At 37.9% G+C, this 17,679-nt stretch overlaps 1 protein-coding gene across 8 annotated transcripts in view; it reads left to right on the top strand.

Moving 5' to 3' along the window:
* The window catches only part of FRY (FRY microtubule binding protein), a 223,574-nt gene that overhangs the window by 107,276 nt on the left and 98,619 nt on the right, over positions 1–17,679 (top strand). For all 8 annotated transcript variants that reach the window (XM_085536268.1, XM_085536269.1, XM_085536265.1 and 5 more), the window contains one exon: positions 11,099–11,152. In XM_085536268.1, coding sequence (XP_085392394.1) covers positions 11,099–11,152 — 54 coding nt within the window. The remainder of the gene's footprint in view (positions 1–11,098; positions 11,153–17,679) is intronic.

Here is a 17,679-nt window from a genome sequence, read left to right as displayed (position 1 = left end):
GACCAGAAAGACAGAGGTGTGCAAGGTACATCAAAGTGGTGACGTGAAGAAGAATGAACATTTCATCTTTGTTTGCTGAATGGCAGTGTGCTAGTGTGAATGAGAAGTGGAAGGGTGTCAGGCAGCATAGGTTTCACAGCTGGGAGAGAGGTCATTTGAGTCAAAATAGATTAGAAAGTACTGAAATACGATTAAAAATATGAACATTACTGGTTTCAAACAGAACATTACTGGTTTTCAGCTAAGACACAAAAATGAATAGCACTGCTGGTTCCTATTCTACTTCTGGAAGTAGCAGGTTTCATAAGCTAACAAAGTACTATAGCACCAATTTTACATATACAGAACAGCATACAACATTTGAAAAAGGAGCTACATTACAATGTCTTACACAGTGAGAGTACTGCCATTATTTGTATTTTAGACAAATTAAATACCTCAATGTTCTCATTGTTTCCTTTGAGCACCTCTGTTCCTCATAAATGCTTACCTCTGCATTTGCATGTAATATTTCAGACACAGATAGGATCCAGTGACCCTGAATTATTCTCATTTCAAACTGTGTTCAAATGATTTAGACTTGCTGTGTATAGATACATTATTTTTTGCATCTTTCTGAAACTATGAAAATCTGAATATTGATCCTACTCCAGAGACTGCTCAATGAAATTTTATCTGGCAAACTCAACATAGACTGACTGTAAAAATATAACAGGGGAGTAGAATTTCACCTTCTTATCTACAGTTTCAGTACAGATTTCGTACATGGGTCTAGCTGTGAGACATTAAAAATAATTCAATGTGATATTCCCATCTAATTAATGCTAATAAGACTTATAAGCTGTGGCATGCTGCTGTTTGAGGGTGACTGGGACAAATGTGCAAGCATGTTTTTGTAGACATCCAGTCAGAATGTAATAAAAGAAGTGGCAGGGAAAATGTCAGAATTTATTCTGGAGCAGTGGCTAAGATGTTAAGACCATCCTTTTTGTAGCGTGGCTGCTGGATGTCTTGCTTTGCTCCTGCATTTCTACTCCACTGACTAAATGGTGACCAGGAGGTTCCAGGGATCTGCAAGACCAAGATTATAAATCGGTGATGTAGAGCCACCTTTAGCCTTTTTCATAATAGGTAGTCAAATGGTGAACTCTTTGAAGATTCCATTCTAATTAAACTCCAGTGCATTTCAAAGAAGATCGAACTTGCAAAGTACTCCAGCACTGAGATATTTCCAGCATGAATTCTCTAAGCCATTACAAGATATGACAGGTTAATTTTATAATGAGTGATGAATACTTAAAATATCTTTTAGAGAAGTTAGAATGATCAGTATATATAATCACTTTTTCATCCCTTTTATCAAGAAGTTTATCTCAGATTCAAGCATGGAAATTACCATAGGATTAAATTAAAAACTCACTGATAGATCTTTTGCATAAATATTTCTTTCTGTATGCAGATTTTGCCATATTATCTATTCTGATTACCCTTATTATGTTTTTATGATTTCTTCTCTCAGTTTCTTTGGCCCAGTTGATATTTCCATCTCTCCTTTCCATGAGATACACAGAGCCCTGCTGTAAATTACGGTGTTCTGACAACTATGGTGGAAAATCAGATTTGTTGCTGCCATGAGTAGCAGATGCTTGCAAGGTGCAAAACATGTTTGCTATTTTCTAGGGCAGCAGTGAAGGGCACTTCACCCAGTCCTTTCTGCAGGCCCATGAAATCTCATCTGGGACAGCAAGGAAGAAAAGCACAGAGCAATGTCACCTACCCTTCCTGTTACCTTGCTGCTGACAAAACATGATTTGACATTTTGGTTACTGAACCTGGCAGTGATCATCATAAAAAATGCACCCCCCAAGCTGATATGTTTGGAAGGCATGAGTCTAACACGAACTATCCACTGTTAAGAATATAGCAAGTTACAGTAGAAACCTTTTGTGATTTTTTTTTCTTCATTAGGAGCATATTTTCTTGGTCATCTTCTTAGATGGTCAAACTTTTCTCCTTTTTAGGGTCCCTGAAGTAAAAGAAAAGTGTCAGTAATTACATTAAGTTCACAATTATGTTGCTTGCTTTTAATGATGAAACTACTATATCCAGGTTGTCATGTAGTATTACTCCAAGCTGAAGGCATTTGACAGCAGAATTAATTTAAGGGGATTTTCTGGTTTAAAAATTTAAATTCAGAGAAATGAAACATAAATCGTTTCTTCTTGATAACCTTTAATATTTCCTTGATTCTTCACTGTAAAAATAATTATTCTCCTTTATAATGAATACTAAGCATTTTTCCCATAGATCACTTTTTAAAGCTGATTGTATTCATGTTTACATTTTCATAAGTTTAAATCTGAAATCTTTGCATTGCTTCACTTATAAACACAGTTCTGTCTCTTATTACCATTGGGTTTTTTCAAGCAGTGGTGACCTTATAATGAAATGAGACAGGGGAAGCCAAGGAAATTTTTTTGCCAGTTCAAACGATAAAATGTGTTTACAGATAATGATGCTGTAAGGAGGGGGAAAAAAAAAATCAACAGAGAAAATGGTTTCCTTTTTAGGAGTGTTGATTATCACTTGGAGTAATAATTCATCCTGTGCATACTGATCAGGCTAATCTTTAAATGCGGCTTTCAGCAGTACTTACACACAGCTGTAGGCATTGATAAAACATAGCGAGCTGCAGGCGTTGACAGTGGTTAATGGTTAATTTAGCTGTTGGTAAACTTTCATTATGCTTCGCTCCTGCAAGCATCTTCTTTCACTGAGCCTGCCTAAATTCAGGAACTCATTGCCTCCGTACTGAACTCAGCAACAGGATTTACTAATTACAGGATCAAGGCTATCAGCATATCCATGTATTCTGCCAGTAACTTTCTCCTCTCGCTAGGAAGGCTTATCTGGCCTCTGGAAATACACTGAAAGCAGGCACGTCATTAATACTACTGTATTTATTGCTTCCATTTCAGTAGGAGCTCAAAGATACTAAAATACAGACCTGTTTCAAAACAGCTTCTGATACCAGCCAAGAAGGTGGTTAAGAAGTTTATGGAAGAGTAAGAATGCTGCAGATTGTTTTTCAAAGCTATAAAAATCTGGTCAGCTTTTTGCAAAGATTGATGAACCAACATGCATGATGTCATGGCTCTCTGATCAGCTCTGCTCTAGGCTTAAATTTCTCTTGGCATTGCAGAAGAAATATGCTATGAACAGACATAAATAAAATGAAGTAAGCTGTGAAGGTTTTTGAGGATTAGCTCATGATAACTAATAAGATTAATGTAGATAATTGTGTGATAATAATACCAAGAATTTTATTATACAGTTGAATTCTGACATTTACATGGACTAAAGTTCCACCTGTATCATGAGAGGAATGACTCATTTATATGACTCACCTATAAAGAGACAAATGAGCATCACACTTTTTTTTTTTTTTTTGCATTTGAAGTCTTCTTGTATAGTTTGGCAAATGTAGAAGTTTGGGATCTTATTTAATCCCAGTGCGCAAACAGGAGCTACTGTATGGAACAAATAATGTTGTGCAGAAGAAGAGGCAAGGCAAATTGCCTCTACCAATTCACTCTACATGTATGTACCCCGAAAAAGCTGAAAAGATGGCAACTATATTTGAATAACCATATGCAGGTATATATTGAAAATGCTATTCTTTTTGCATATGCATTCTCAGAACCTTCTATAAATGCTGCATACATGCCTGATTCCTGCAGTCAGCAATCCCTACTCTGTCACTCCTAATTAATAGAAGTATTTTATTCCACTTGATGATGTGTTAGCCAGGATTCTTTAAAATACCTGAGCAGTCCCTCATAACCCTAACAAATTTGTGTTATCATAATTCTGGATCTAAAATATCATAGCTCTGTATTTCTACTGCACTCTTTATTTGGAATGTAAATTGTATTATTAAATATTAATGAATTTGTTCTTTTATGTGACATATAATGTATTAAAAATAGGACATTGGGTATAATCATCTAGTCTTTGGATAAATGTCTTTGAAGTACTTGAGGTGCTTCTTTAGAGACTTCGCCATATTTTATTGTGATGTGCTGTCTTCTCTCCTGCTGATCATAAATTCAGAGCATCTGTACGCCATCTTACTTAAACAACTCAGTATGTGACCTGCACGTAATGGCCATTTTTTATGTGGAATCTTACAGATCTCTTACAGTGGATCCATTAAGTGACTTGTTGAATGGGACAGATCTGTCAGTCATTGTCCTCAGGAGGATACCCCATCTTCCATTGCTTCCAGCAACTCCGAGCTTAGCAGGGTTCCTTTGAGTAGTCATTGGCTATATCACAGGTGGTCAATTTTTTAGACTAATAGTTAGTCCATCCCATTATTTTATTCAATTCCCAGATATATCTATAGATTGTCATTTCTGTGTGGATGGTTCCACTGGTTCTGTTACTCATTAGTTGGACATTCCAGCAACCTCTCTGTTTTAGCAAAATTATGTTCTCATCATCATGCTCCTCTTCTTTGCTCATCACCTTTTCTTGAATTTTCACTGGCTTTCCAGGTAGTTTAACAATACAGCCATCCAAAACTCTCCTTTATGCTCCCAAACTCTGCCAGTGCTAATGAAGTGCATGCTGAGCCAGGTCAGCTTGTCCTCTCCTTCAACAGAGAGGCAGCTAAGCCTGGGAGATACCTTCCTGAAATCAGGAAATTCTTTACCCAGAAGATGTAACAGCAGAAAAATACAGAAAAATCAAACTCTTATACTGAAGATGAGCACCCATGGCAAAGACAACTCCAGTACTACAAGGAGCCTTTCTCTTAGCATTCAACTTATATCTTCAGGAAAAGTATGCCCCTGCAACTATTGTGATAAGTAACTCCAGCTGAGGCCTGTAGCAGATGCCAGGCAGTGTCAACAGGATCCCAGAGTTTCCACAGCTGGGCACATGGGCAGAATAATGTTAGAGGCCTCAGATCTCATTCTGACAGCAGAACTTTCTGGGATGCTCACTGTGCTTGAGCCTCACTTGCACATGGATAAAGTTGGAGGATAGTCGGTGGAGCGTGTGATGGTTCAGATCACTAAGAGGATTTAATGCTGAAAGACAGAGATTGAATCCAAGGTCACTGAAGCTGTCACACTGTATCACATGTTGGCTGATACTCACAAATGTGCCACATGCCGCTAATCACATTTTTATATCATTTAAGGATATTGGTTATTATCAGCAACCAGAAAGAGAAAGTTGTATTACAGTCATCTCAGGCCTCCCTTATCTCTGGTCTGTTGTTCCTTGTCATGTCACTGAAGACCTTGGTAAACAGCTTCCTGTATTTGTCTACAGTGTCCTTCTGCACAACAGAAATAATTTTGCTCATCATAAGTCAGTTGGCATAAAGCTATTTGCATAGAGGACTGAAGCATCAGTTAACTTCTCTGTTTAGGGAACAAAGATGTACAAATGTCCAGGTACAAGGTCAGGGAAGAGCATTGCTCTCACCCTGTTCGCTGGCTCTCAGAAGTCGTGTCAAAGACTGAAAGCAGGGAACCGTTCTGCTCAAGTTACACACTTGTGATCACAATGACTTCATCTCCCAGACCCATTTAATTTACCTCTGGATCTTTCGGCGTTTCTATTTGATAGATGTCTGCTGACCCCAAGCCAACCTTCCCTTCATAAAAGCGATTAATATATGCACTCTCCTGCTTTAGTTATTTATTTAAATACACGTATTGGCCAATGACAAGTGCCTAGCCACTTTGGTAAACAACTGAAACGGGACTCTGAATAGCAATTTCCTGCAAAAGTATTGGATCTAGAACTCCAGATCTGTAAAGTATATTGTTCTTAGTATTTGTTCTTGGAGAACAAATCATTTAGTGAGTTTGCTCCTTTTCCAGTTTGCTTGGAATTTACTAGTAGTAACAGTAGAAGTGCTCTTGAAATTTGATTCTTCTTTGGTTTGTTTTCCCACTTTTTTTTCTGAAATGCCACTTACAACCAAAATTTTTGAGTGTCCACATTTTAATGTTGTTGTTAGACGTCCTACGTTAAAGATGTCAGGTGTAGGGAATTTGATAAACAGGCAAAAGTGAGCCTGTAATACCTGATGTGATGACAGAAGCCATCGCCGAGTCACAGCAGTAGTGGATGAAGTGGATGTCAAAGAGGCGATATTCAGAGCCAACAAGTGAAAGCCTGTGCTTGAAACTGTACTGGAAGTTTCTCAGACAGTTCTGTCTTCAGCGGTACAGCATTACCAGGCACGGTCTTTTCCACAAGAATGAAACAGAAGAGCTGTTAAAAAGAAAAGAGAAGCTGAGAAAGTATAGTGTGGTTTCCTGACCAGTACTGAGCCTGTCTTCTAAACATTCACCTTTCATCATTTTTGTGCAGTATCTGTAGTTGATGTTTTTGACCTGACTTCAGTAAAACAACGACTTTGGGGAGATACAGAATTTTTCCTTACATATTTAATAGCCACTTGAAATAAGCTGTTTCTCCCCATCTGAAATACCAGGTACCCTTAATATTTATTTTGTACTTAATTTTCAAAAGTTACATGAAGTTCAGTCGTGTTTTCTATTACATTTTCAGTGTCTGTAACATTTTTTCACACAGAGTTGTGGTGTTTTCTTGAAGAAAACAGGAGGATAATGTGTTTGATGATGTGTTCAGGCTCTTCTTTTTCAAAAGTTAACAAAGAAAGTACCCTTTAATGTTTCTTTTACTATCTCTGTACCTGACATGGCACCTTACACACGTATCTGAAAGCTAATTGATGCTGAGCAGAGCAACAAGGGAAATTAAAGATTTTCTTGTCATCTGCTGAATTGGCAAGTTGTATTTTTATTCGTGATGACCTTCTGGCATGCAAAGAACTGTTGTGAAAATATAGGATACTAATTGCCTGTTTGGTAAAAGCTCCAGGTGGGCAACATTTGTGAGATGATCAGAGTGAACAGACCTCAAGTCAAAAAGCTTGACTCTTTTAATTACTTCAATATAAACTAAGTAAGCTTGTAGGGGTGATTTTCAAATAGTAAAAAGGTAAATTAGAGATGAAGATTATTTCCAGTACAGTCTAGAATAATTTTCAGTACAACAGCTTAACTTATGGGACCAAAGATGAATATTTGAGAAATTTAAAACAGAGGTAAATACCTCATGAGCTTTCTCAATGGTGGATAAGCAGGGAGCGTGGTGAGTGAGCAGACGAGCACCCAGCCATGTGGAATCAGGGACCAGACAGACAGAACTCCCCTTTAGGGGCAGCTGGCTGGTAGGTTGGCTTGGCCCTGTGTTAAAGCAACCCCTGAAGGGTAGGTGCTTCTACATAGAATAATGATTCACAAGCCCAGGCTACAGAAACAAATTGACCTTGTGGCATTTCCTCCTAGACGATGAAGAGAATAGTTTACACGTGAGCACAGGATTGTCAGCAATACATTTTCTTATGTTTGTACGTACAGACAACCAATGGCAAAATGATAAATGCAGTGTGTTTGATCCAGCTCTGCTAGGAGCACAGATTTTCCTGTGAGACACCAACCACCCTTCTTTCCTGCTCTAAGGAATATAGGACAAGGACATGCAGTTTCTGTCGGAGTTTCTGTGGGCATTCATATTCAGAAAAGAATTATGCTTGGGGTTTCTTTGGTACTTGAGATTGCACTTATATGTATTCTATATATATATGTTTTAGCTATAGCAGTTGGATGTGGTCTGCATTTTACTACAAGAGCTCCATTCTTTTGCTGTTGCCTTTTGCTAACTGTTCTATCCAGCCACACTACACAGTTGAGTGTGTATAGCTACATTTAGCGTGTACTTTAATTGTATCCAGATAGCCTTGCATTCCCCATGACTCTTAATCAAAAAACATGGGTTTTATTACAGTGAGTAATACAATAACCAGGTGCAGTTCAGTAGGAATAATGTGCCTAATGGTGAGGTTAGAAGTAGTTTCAAGTGACATTATCTGTCATTATAACACAGTGACATAGTAAAGCTTAATAGGCAGTACAATATCATTTTGTTTTCCTGTTTCCCTGAACATTCAGTTCTGTGACAGGTGGTTTAGAAAAGCTATTCCTGTGTAAATGTACCCAATTACATTTGTGTAGCAACCTGAAAAAACATTAATATATTAACTGTTAAAAGTAGCTGACTGTTGTGCAGAAATGCTTTAGTCTGACTATGTTCATAGAGGACGTGAGTGATACTTTATTTTTTAGATAAATAAACAATATTTTATTTATTTCATATGTGCAAATGTGATAAAATATATATTTGCTATTGCATATTCAACATACTCTGTTTTATTAGATTCTATGAATGTTTTAGCAGTATAACAGTGAAAGGAAAGTAATTTTTAGGTGAGCATTTTGTTTTGTAAGCACTGCTGATGAAAAAGTTTCACTTAGTGATTAAAAGTGGGAAAGTTATTATTGAGATTCCATTCTTTTGTGATTTTTTGGGTGTTTTTTAATAGCCCTGGAAGCTCTGTGCTCTTCACATTAATCAAACCTTTCTTTATTCATATTTTGTGGTTGTAGCCTTTGGCTCCTAAGTCAGGATACCTATTCATCTCAAATTTGGAAGACCTTTCTGTAGGATATATTACAGCTACAGAGACTCAAACAGAGTCAGCTCATCATATAAAGGGGCCTCTCTACGATTTCTGAGTTGGGTGGGCAATAAAATAAATAAAAATAAAATAGTTCCTTGAGTCTGGAAGACATTTCTTAAGAACTTTTAAATGAGTGTATCTCCAGGATACATAGAATGCCACGGAAACCTTTACTCACAGGCAGTTGCATTTTATTAGGCTTCTTAACCATGTATTTGCTTGTCCTGAAGCTTTGGTATGTAATGAAAATGTCTACTGTGAGCAGAAAAATACCTTACATAGTAGCTGCCGTAGCAGTAATGTCAAAAACATTGCATGAAGTGGTAGGATTTGTAAGAGTATTACAGCTAAGTGGTTAGAATTGTAAAGTAGTTTACAGTAGACAATAAGAAATGACCAATGGCATAAAGAAAAAAATACCATTCTCAAAGGACTCTTAGAGCACCTGCATGTATTTGAAGTAAGGCAGAACATGAAGTCTCTTGCAGGTAGCAACAAATACACTTCTTATCTTCTGATTTTCTGTGCTGAGACAGCACTGGATAACTGGAAGAATCAGAAATGGGGAAAAACTGGTAGATATGAGAGACATGGTGGATATGAGAGACGTGGTGTCACTGGTTGTGGCCATTCCTTCAAGGGTGCAGTGAGCTGATGTGCTGTGGCATCCTGCTCCCAGGATGGGGCTACACTAGAGACATGGCTTCATGCAGTCAGCACAGGGGTAGCCAGGACCACCAGACAGGGGATGAAGATGAGGCAAGAGGGGGCTGCAGCAGAAGTTGTCTGCCAAGGGAACCAAGAGAGGGAAAAGGCAAGAAGGTGCAGGAGGAGATGAAGGGAAGAAAAAGCCTTAAAATGGAGATGTTGGGAAGTTAGAACAGCAGAACCATTCCTGGCTTTGGTACGTGACCCTGGCTTGTCTCCAACCCTGGAATGCCTTCTGCTTCTGCCAAGCCTGTTGCATAGCCTGTGAAGGTGAGTCACAGAACCAGAAAATCCTGGGTTGGAAGGGACCCACAAGGATCGCTGAGCAAAGTCCAGAAGCTATTGAAAAAGAACTTAAGACTTCACTGCAGTAACGCTTGACTTCTGTAACGGAGTCAGAAATGTAGTAGTAATAAAAAAAAGAGGTTATGTAGTTGGTTATTTTTTTAATAGACTGCACCCATTCCCATGGTCCAGGACCCCCGAAGACTTAGGAACTTTTTTTATTTTTAAATGAACTCGGCAATAACTTTGAATGATGATCTGTCTTCCATTTCAGTGAGCAGCAGACAAAAGAAATATTACCCATCCATCAGACAGAGCTCAGTTGAGTAGCACTGAGCTACCAGTGGAGGATGAGGAGAATGGTTTCATGTGTCTTTTACTGGGCTACAAGATTTGTCTGTGTCTGTTTGTTACCAATAAACTGTCATAGAGTTCTAATTAATAGGTGTTGTGCCACTAATGTAACCCGGAAAAGTAACTTTGCAGATTAGAGATAACAGTGAAAAATATTGATGACTGTCCTGGATAAATCAGTGACTCAGTAGAAAATACTTTGGTTTTTCTATTTGTGAGGTAGTCAGGGGATACTGCTGTCACTCTGCAGCCAGCCTTCTTGCCAGCTGGCGCTAAGTGTATCAGTGTAATTAATCTCAAAATCAGTGAGCAGATGACACTGGACAACATTTTCTGCAGAACGCAACATTAAATAACAAAAATATTTTGTACCACTTCAAGTCTTTCCATTTTGCATCCATTGCTGCTTGTCCTGGCACAAATGCCACAGTAGTTGAGCCTGCTTGGCAAAAAAAAATGCTGTAAAGGTAAATGGGGTCTCCTATCTGTTCCATTCTCTTTGGCCTTCCCAGGTAGTTTGAGAGTGCATGTTGAAAATTTTCTTCCATTTCTCCTTCTGCCACTGACTTATATCTGAGGAAATTTAAAACAATGCTTATGAAGCAAAAAATTCATTTTTTCTTTTAATGTAACACAGTCACTTTTCAGCAGCTGTCTTCATTAAAAATGAACCATATGATATCTGATATAAAATCACCTTTATTTCAGTGTGTGCTGTGATAAAGCAGATATATGAGCATCTTTGCACTGCCTGGTAGTAATGTAACAAGATGGTACATCCTATAGGTAAATACTGCTCCCTAGGTACATACTAGAGGAAAAGTTGTGTGATTTCTACTATATTGAAGTATTTTATAGTTGTCAGTGTGAACACCAGGTAAACCAGATGTGATAAATGTTTAACCATTTCCTTTCTTTGAATACACTAAACACACACTATCGGGGTTAGTTTGTATGTTTGCCTGGGTCTTCTTACACATGAAACAGCCTTTCCAGCATGAAAGGGATCAGGTCAGAAATTATGTGAGCAAAAATGTAACAGAAAAAAATAATACTAGAGCTGGTAGAATGTAATACTGACATTAAGTAATGCATGTTTAATATATTTTCTTTTAGGAAAAGCCACTGACCAAATCTCTGCAGCGAGGAGAGGACCCCCAGTTTGATCAAGTAAGACACTTGGAATGAAATTATTTCTGCTTCTTGAGCTGTAAGACAAATACTTGGAAAGCAATCTAGTGTCAGAATACTGTCACAGTACGCTGCAAAATAAAATCTACCACTGTGCTTTAGTAGGATGAGTGTTTTGCCTCACGGTTCTTCTTTTAGATTAGGAATATTTTCCATTATTTTCAAACATTTTTGCTGTAGAATTTCTTGATTTTTGCTGCATATTTGTTGTAAAAGAATTTAAGGCATGTAAAGATTGCCAAAACTCACTCCCAACAAAGAGGAGGAATAAATACAAGGTGTGTCATGAAAAACAAAGTCATGTGCTGCTCCACCATTCCTGTCTCAGTGAGCTTTGTGATTTGGCCATTGCTGCCTGAATCATTGTGCTTCTGGTGCCATAAATACAGGACAGAAGGAAATAGCAGAAACAGCAGTGACTGCATCACCTGAAAGCAGTTCTGGCTAATGCAGTAAGCTGCAAGTATCTATGCACTGAGATGTTTAACTTCAGGTGAGGAGATACATAAGGGTAGTACTTCAGAACCCAAATTGAACTGAACCACTTTTATCGACTCTTCTGGTATGTTAGATATATTGTGCCAGAAGAAGAGATGCCTTGTGAGAGATCCTGCTGGCATCCAGAAATGCTCACTTCATAAATTTAGCTTGACAAAGTAACCCTTTCTAGGTTATTCTGTAGCCGCTTTTGCAGGAGGTGAAGGCTGTCAAGCGGGCTGTCCAGGAGGCAAAGGGCTGTTTTACAGTCCTTGAGCATCCTGCCTGCTTCTGCTGGCCACAGCCTCTAGGGAAGCCATCCACCGCAGGCTGAAGGAAGCTGCTTTGAGTATCCTCGCTGGTAATGATTTTTTTTGTGTGTAGTATTTTGACCTTAATTTCATATTTTCACTTTTTTTCCCTTCCTGTGGGAAGAGTTTCAGATATATATGGGAAAGAAAAACAAATTAAGCCACCCATATGCAAAACTTGTGATACTGTTCCTGCAGTGTGTTAAGCAAACACATAATGGGTGGCCTTGATTTGATTAAATATTCATGGTCAGGCAAACTGTGGCCCTTTACAAGGAAGAGTTAGAAGATTTCACACTTCTCCTGGTTACTGGCAAATAGAAAATCAAACAATTAATTCAAGATAAATTCATGTGGATAGTGAATACTTCCATAGAGTGAAGCAATTTTGAGCTGTGGCAGATTACTTTAAATCCTGGGCAGGGGGGAACCAACAGATGCAGACTGAAAAACAAAGGCCCATTTTGTTACATACAATGTTTGTGTACATTTCTCACCACGTATCTGGAGTTCTACCTAGCTTTGTGTAGAGAGTTGGTAGAAAAATTGTGGACCTGAGTTTGCCTTAGGCTTCCTTTATGAAAACCTTGGTTTCATTTCCATGAGATTTTCCAAACAAACAGCCCAAACTGACATTTTCAGGCCTTATGTCAGCCTGAGTTTTTGGCAGTGTTTCACTTGAAAGGTTTTACTTTGTTTTAGTAAGATAGAGCAAAAAGTCTTTTTTTAGCTGTCATATTTCTTTCAATTTATTTCATTGATGCATCTCAGTATTACAGAGCTGTTTTATTAATGACTACATCAGCATTATAAAATTGTCATGAAAATGCAGATATTATTTGCTGATACTAAAAGTTCTGATCTATCTGGGAAACCTTGAATAGTGTGATAATATGCAATACTAAAACCAATAGTAAAAATAAGAGGCCTTGTGCGTTTAGCTCTAACCATTTGTGTTTTATTTTACAAATTAACTCAAATATCTAGAATATGTGGGATGCAGGAAGACCAGTTTGATAATCCATTGCTTCTGCCTTCCAAGTAAAGTTCGGAAAATTTTGGTATTTATTCCAGAAACAAAGGTGTCTAGGAAGAACAGGAAAGGCAACAGATAACATCCCTGTCGTTTCTAATTCAGCAATTGGGGAATCCCCGTGGACAAGTGTTATCAAGAAGCATCTGTTAACTTTCAAGTGGTATCTAACAGTTTTGGTTTTCAATTTGAGGGCATCAAAAATGGCACAGTCAGAAGAACATAATTTTCCCAAATCAGATTCTGAAGGCTTCAAGCAAATTGCCTGTATTCAAGTCTGATGAAATTGATGGGTGAAATGAAGTGAACAGATCACTAGGATCTTAAAATATCTGAACTGCATCTTAGCTGTAAACTGAAAAGCAGCAAAAGTAAGGAATAGTCCAATTTTAAGTTAAGTTGTCTTTTTCAGGTCAGCTTCAGAGATGAAAAAAGACAGCTTTAAAAATATCCTTTGCCAAAATTCACAAGCAGAATGGAGTTTTAGCTACCTTCAGTAATTAGAATGAAGTTTAAGGTTGGAACTTTCAAACCACTAGGAATATATCTTAAAGCATTGTTTACTTCCACTGAACAGCTTTATCTCCGACTATCAGAAAACGAGACTATCTTCTGCCTGTTCTCAAACACCATTTTAGGAATTCTGTCTGTGGTTATGATCACAGCTCCAGGGTCTGGGACCTGGCAGTGCACACACAGAGTTGATGAGGTGATGCCAGACAATACTGTTTCTTTCCACATGGGTGTAGTATCAGTGTCTTCCTGGTAGGCAGACAGTATTGTCCCATGGTTCTGTGTAGCTGTCAATTGCATCACCATCCTCTAACTCAAAATAGTATCTTTAGCAATGTATGAAGTAATCTCACTTATCCTGACTTGCAGAACATCTCACTGTTAGCCTTACAAACTGGATTCCCTACTCTGACTGTATTTTCTTTGTTAGGTGTGCATGTGTATAAAGAAAGCACATATTGGAAGATGTATAGTTTCAATATGTGTTATCTTCATTACATATTTAAAGTTATGTTCTGCAAGTTCTTCGTTAGACAGCTTTACTTGACTACTGGCAAAGAGTCCTACAGCTCCAGCATTAGCACGCTCTGTCTCACCGATTACAGGAATGTTATTAAACACAGTACTACTGAACTATGACTTAAACTTCCTCTTACAGGAAACCATGAAGTTTCAGTACATGAAAAGATCAAAAGGTAGGGCAAAAAAACCCATAATTATCCAAGAGGATCATCCTCACCCAAGGAGACTTTTTTATTAGTCTTCTCTCAGCCCGCACTAAAGTATCTTCTGTTGCTCGGAATAGAAATGTTCTATGAATTGGTGACACTGAAGGCACTGTGTATTCTTGGACTAACCTGCAGAAATTTTTCCATATAAAAATACAACATGAATATAATACTTTGGCCCTACTCATGACCTTCCATGGTCTGTGCACCGGTCCCAAGATTGACCCCTGAGGGGCACCGCTTGTGACTGGTCTCCACTCTGACACAGAACCAGTGATCACAACCCTCTGGCTGCATCCAGCCAGCCAATTCCTAATCCATCAAACATCCTTCAAATCCACACCCCTCCAATTTAGTGAGAAGGATGTGGCGAGGGATTATGTTAAAGGCCTTGCAGAAATCCAGGAAGATGACATTCATCACCCTTGCCCTGTCTACCAGTTCCATATAAATTGTTACCCTGAAGTAAAGCTGTAAGCCTCGCTAATGTTTGAGCAACGTAAATGAATTCAACTGTCTACAATATTATGATACAAAAAATCTTAGTTTTTTACTTGCACAAGTGAAAACCAGTAATTCCAACTTACTTGTTACCAGTTTTAATGATTCCCCGATACGTTTACTTAGGAGTAATGCCCCCAGAAATTATCAGAACACAGATATGATTGAAATAAAATCTACACAAACTTAACTGTATTTACATCAAATGTTAGATTTTACAGATTTTTTACATTGAAGGGTTGGCTTATATAGAAATCTTAACATTTGCAGGAAAAGAAATGTTCTGTTCCCAGGGATCCAGTAGGAATTCCATCATGTACCTACAATAATAACAGCTTAGTGTAGTTCATCTCTCTACCTTCACCTCCAACACTAGATTATTTGAAATACAAATTTCATTACCTTTATCCCCTTACTTTAATTTATTGAATAAGAAATCCTCATCTTACTGTTGACCATTATTACTCTGCAGTTGAATTCAAGGAACATGAACTTCATTGTAGCCTTTATTTTCCTTGAATCCATGTAATAGACATGCATTGGATGGAAAAAATGTTGAAGGAAAACATTATTGCATGGCTGTGGGTATCTTAAATATAGCAAAGAAGACATCAATCAAATTCTACTTCTTTCAGTAGCATTGATAGAACAATGTGTAGCCTCTCTTGTAATGTCCATTATTTTGAGTATACACAATGGTTTGAAGACAGAGACTGCAGACACTGACTGAATAATAGTTCAGAAAAAATAAATCAGCCCTGCAAAAATGAAGTACTGGATTTCTGCCTTACTAAAAAGACAGTCAAATGCACATTGGACATACATACAGATGAATATGGTGTATGAAAAGATGATAGTCAGGAGATCAATGATGCTATTGAAAGGAGAACTCAGTTTTGGATGCATTTGCTCTTAAAGCATATAGAAATTCATATGTGAAACCTAAAAAAACCCACATTATTATTCATCCTGTTAGTGGAAACATTTCTTAGGTTCCTGTTTTGACAGTACAGCAAGACTTTCATGAAAGTATATAGATTGTAGCAAACTATCTGGACAGAATTTCATTCCATTTATTTTCACATATTAATCCAAAATAAATATTAAGCATTTACATAAAGTATGTTTAGTGCTCTGTGAACACAAGTTTTAAACAGCTCCACGCTTGTGCAGATTTCTTATCCTTAAGTTATACAGTAGGTGGTTCATTTATGATGGAAGAACATGATCATTTGTACAACAAAGACATACTTGTACATCTGTGCACTCCCTTTCAGGAGCAGCACAGAGCTAGAATTCATCTCCATCCTGGACTTACTTCCAATAAATGAAAGGGTTGAGTAACCAACAGGCTGGCTAGACTTCCCTCCCTTCCTGTTCCCTGAGAGCCAGGTCTTTGCCCAGTCCACCCTTCCTTCCTGTCTTAAAAGTGCAATGACAGAAAGATTTTTTTTTAAAGTTATATTGACCTTTTATCCCTGCTAGTGGCACGTACTATAAATCAGCAGAGAAGGTAGAGCTTGGGGAGATTTAACAGGATTCAGTTTGACTTTTCATGGGGAGTGAAATTGTGTAGCTGAAGGAAGAGCAATGATACGTATGTGTTAGGCAGCCTGCGGAGACACCTGACTGAAACCATTCTCTACTTGCAGTTAAATATTGTGATCTCTTAAAAGTTACTGAGCTTCAAGTATTTATTTTTTTACTTACGAGCATTGCTGTGATCTGAAAAATAGATGCTTCTCTCAGAAAACCCCATTGTTGTTCCTGGGTTTTACTGTTTTCTTCAGGAAGCTCTTTCTCATTGCATCTCATAATGAACAGCTGCTGTTGTGGCAGCTTCAGAAGACCTTTTAGAAAACAATAAAGAAGCAATAGAAATGTCTGAGCAGGTAGTGAATCGTCTGCTCTGGCACTGGCTGATTCATGTCTTTTAAGATCTTATCTGAAGCATTATGCTTAAAGGCTTTGGTATTCTTCAGCTTGGGCTGCTGTAATAATTCATCCTGAAAAGCTTCCTGTCGCTGCTGCAAGCACAGCCTCCATGCCATCTTCCACAGCAGCTTGTTTTCTATTTCAGATAATAACATATATTGGATCGAGAGCATTCCTAAAATGGAACTGTTGCATAAACTTTCATTTTTAGCTTCCTAACGCTCTATATTTAATTTTAGACCTTAGGATCTGAACACAGTCAAAACAAATCATATTTATCCTCAAAATGTTTCCTAAGCTTTAGACCACACCACTACGAGTTAGTTGAATTCTGAGTCTGAAAAACAGAAAAAGAGATAGGAGTTATTTATCTAAGCTATCATCCACAAAAAAATTGTCATTTTAGGGCATGACTGACATTGGGAACAGTGCTCAGATTCCTGGTTTTGGTCTCATCTTAGTCGCAGACTTCACGTGGGCTTGGTCGTATGCAAGACACAAGACTGCTTTTGTTGTTCCTCAGCACTCAAACGTGCTCTTTTGCATTTAAGCAAATGAGTAAACCCGGCAGAGCTGCTGACATAATCAGCCTACCTGGCACAGAGTACATTCAGCTCCTGCACTCAGCACTTTGTAGGATCAGACCCTGCATGATCCTGGGTTAGTCACAAATCTCCAGATCTGGATATCATTCATTTTTAAAATGGTTTGCTCTTTTCAAAAAAAAAAATAAAAAATGTCTGTAAACGTTCAGTTTCAACACTTACATGATCCTCTTGGATAAGATTATGGCTGTTTTTTACCCAAGCTTCTGATCTTTCATGTATTGCTGTTTTATGGTTTCCTGTAATAGGAAGTTTAAGTCATAGTTCAGGAGTAACAGTTCAAAAATGTTCAGTAATGTTTCTGTAATTGGTGACAAAGTTTATATCAAGTGAGCAGTAGCGTTCGTATCCGGTACGACACTAACACTGCTTATTCAAAGACTTTTAAGGAATGATTTTTAAC

This window comes from Coturnix japonica, chromosome 1 (genome assembly GCF_054131305.1).
Source record: "Coturnix japonica strain WE chromosome 1, WE-NBRP24, whole genome shotgun sequence".
NCBI lineage: Eukaryota > Metazoa > Chordata > Aves > Galliformes > Phasianidae > Coturnix > Coturnix japonica.
This window is presented reverse-complemented; position numbering and strand designations above follow the sequence as displayed.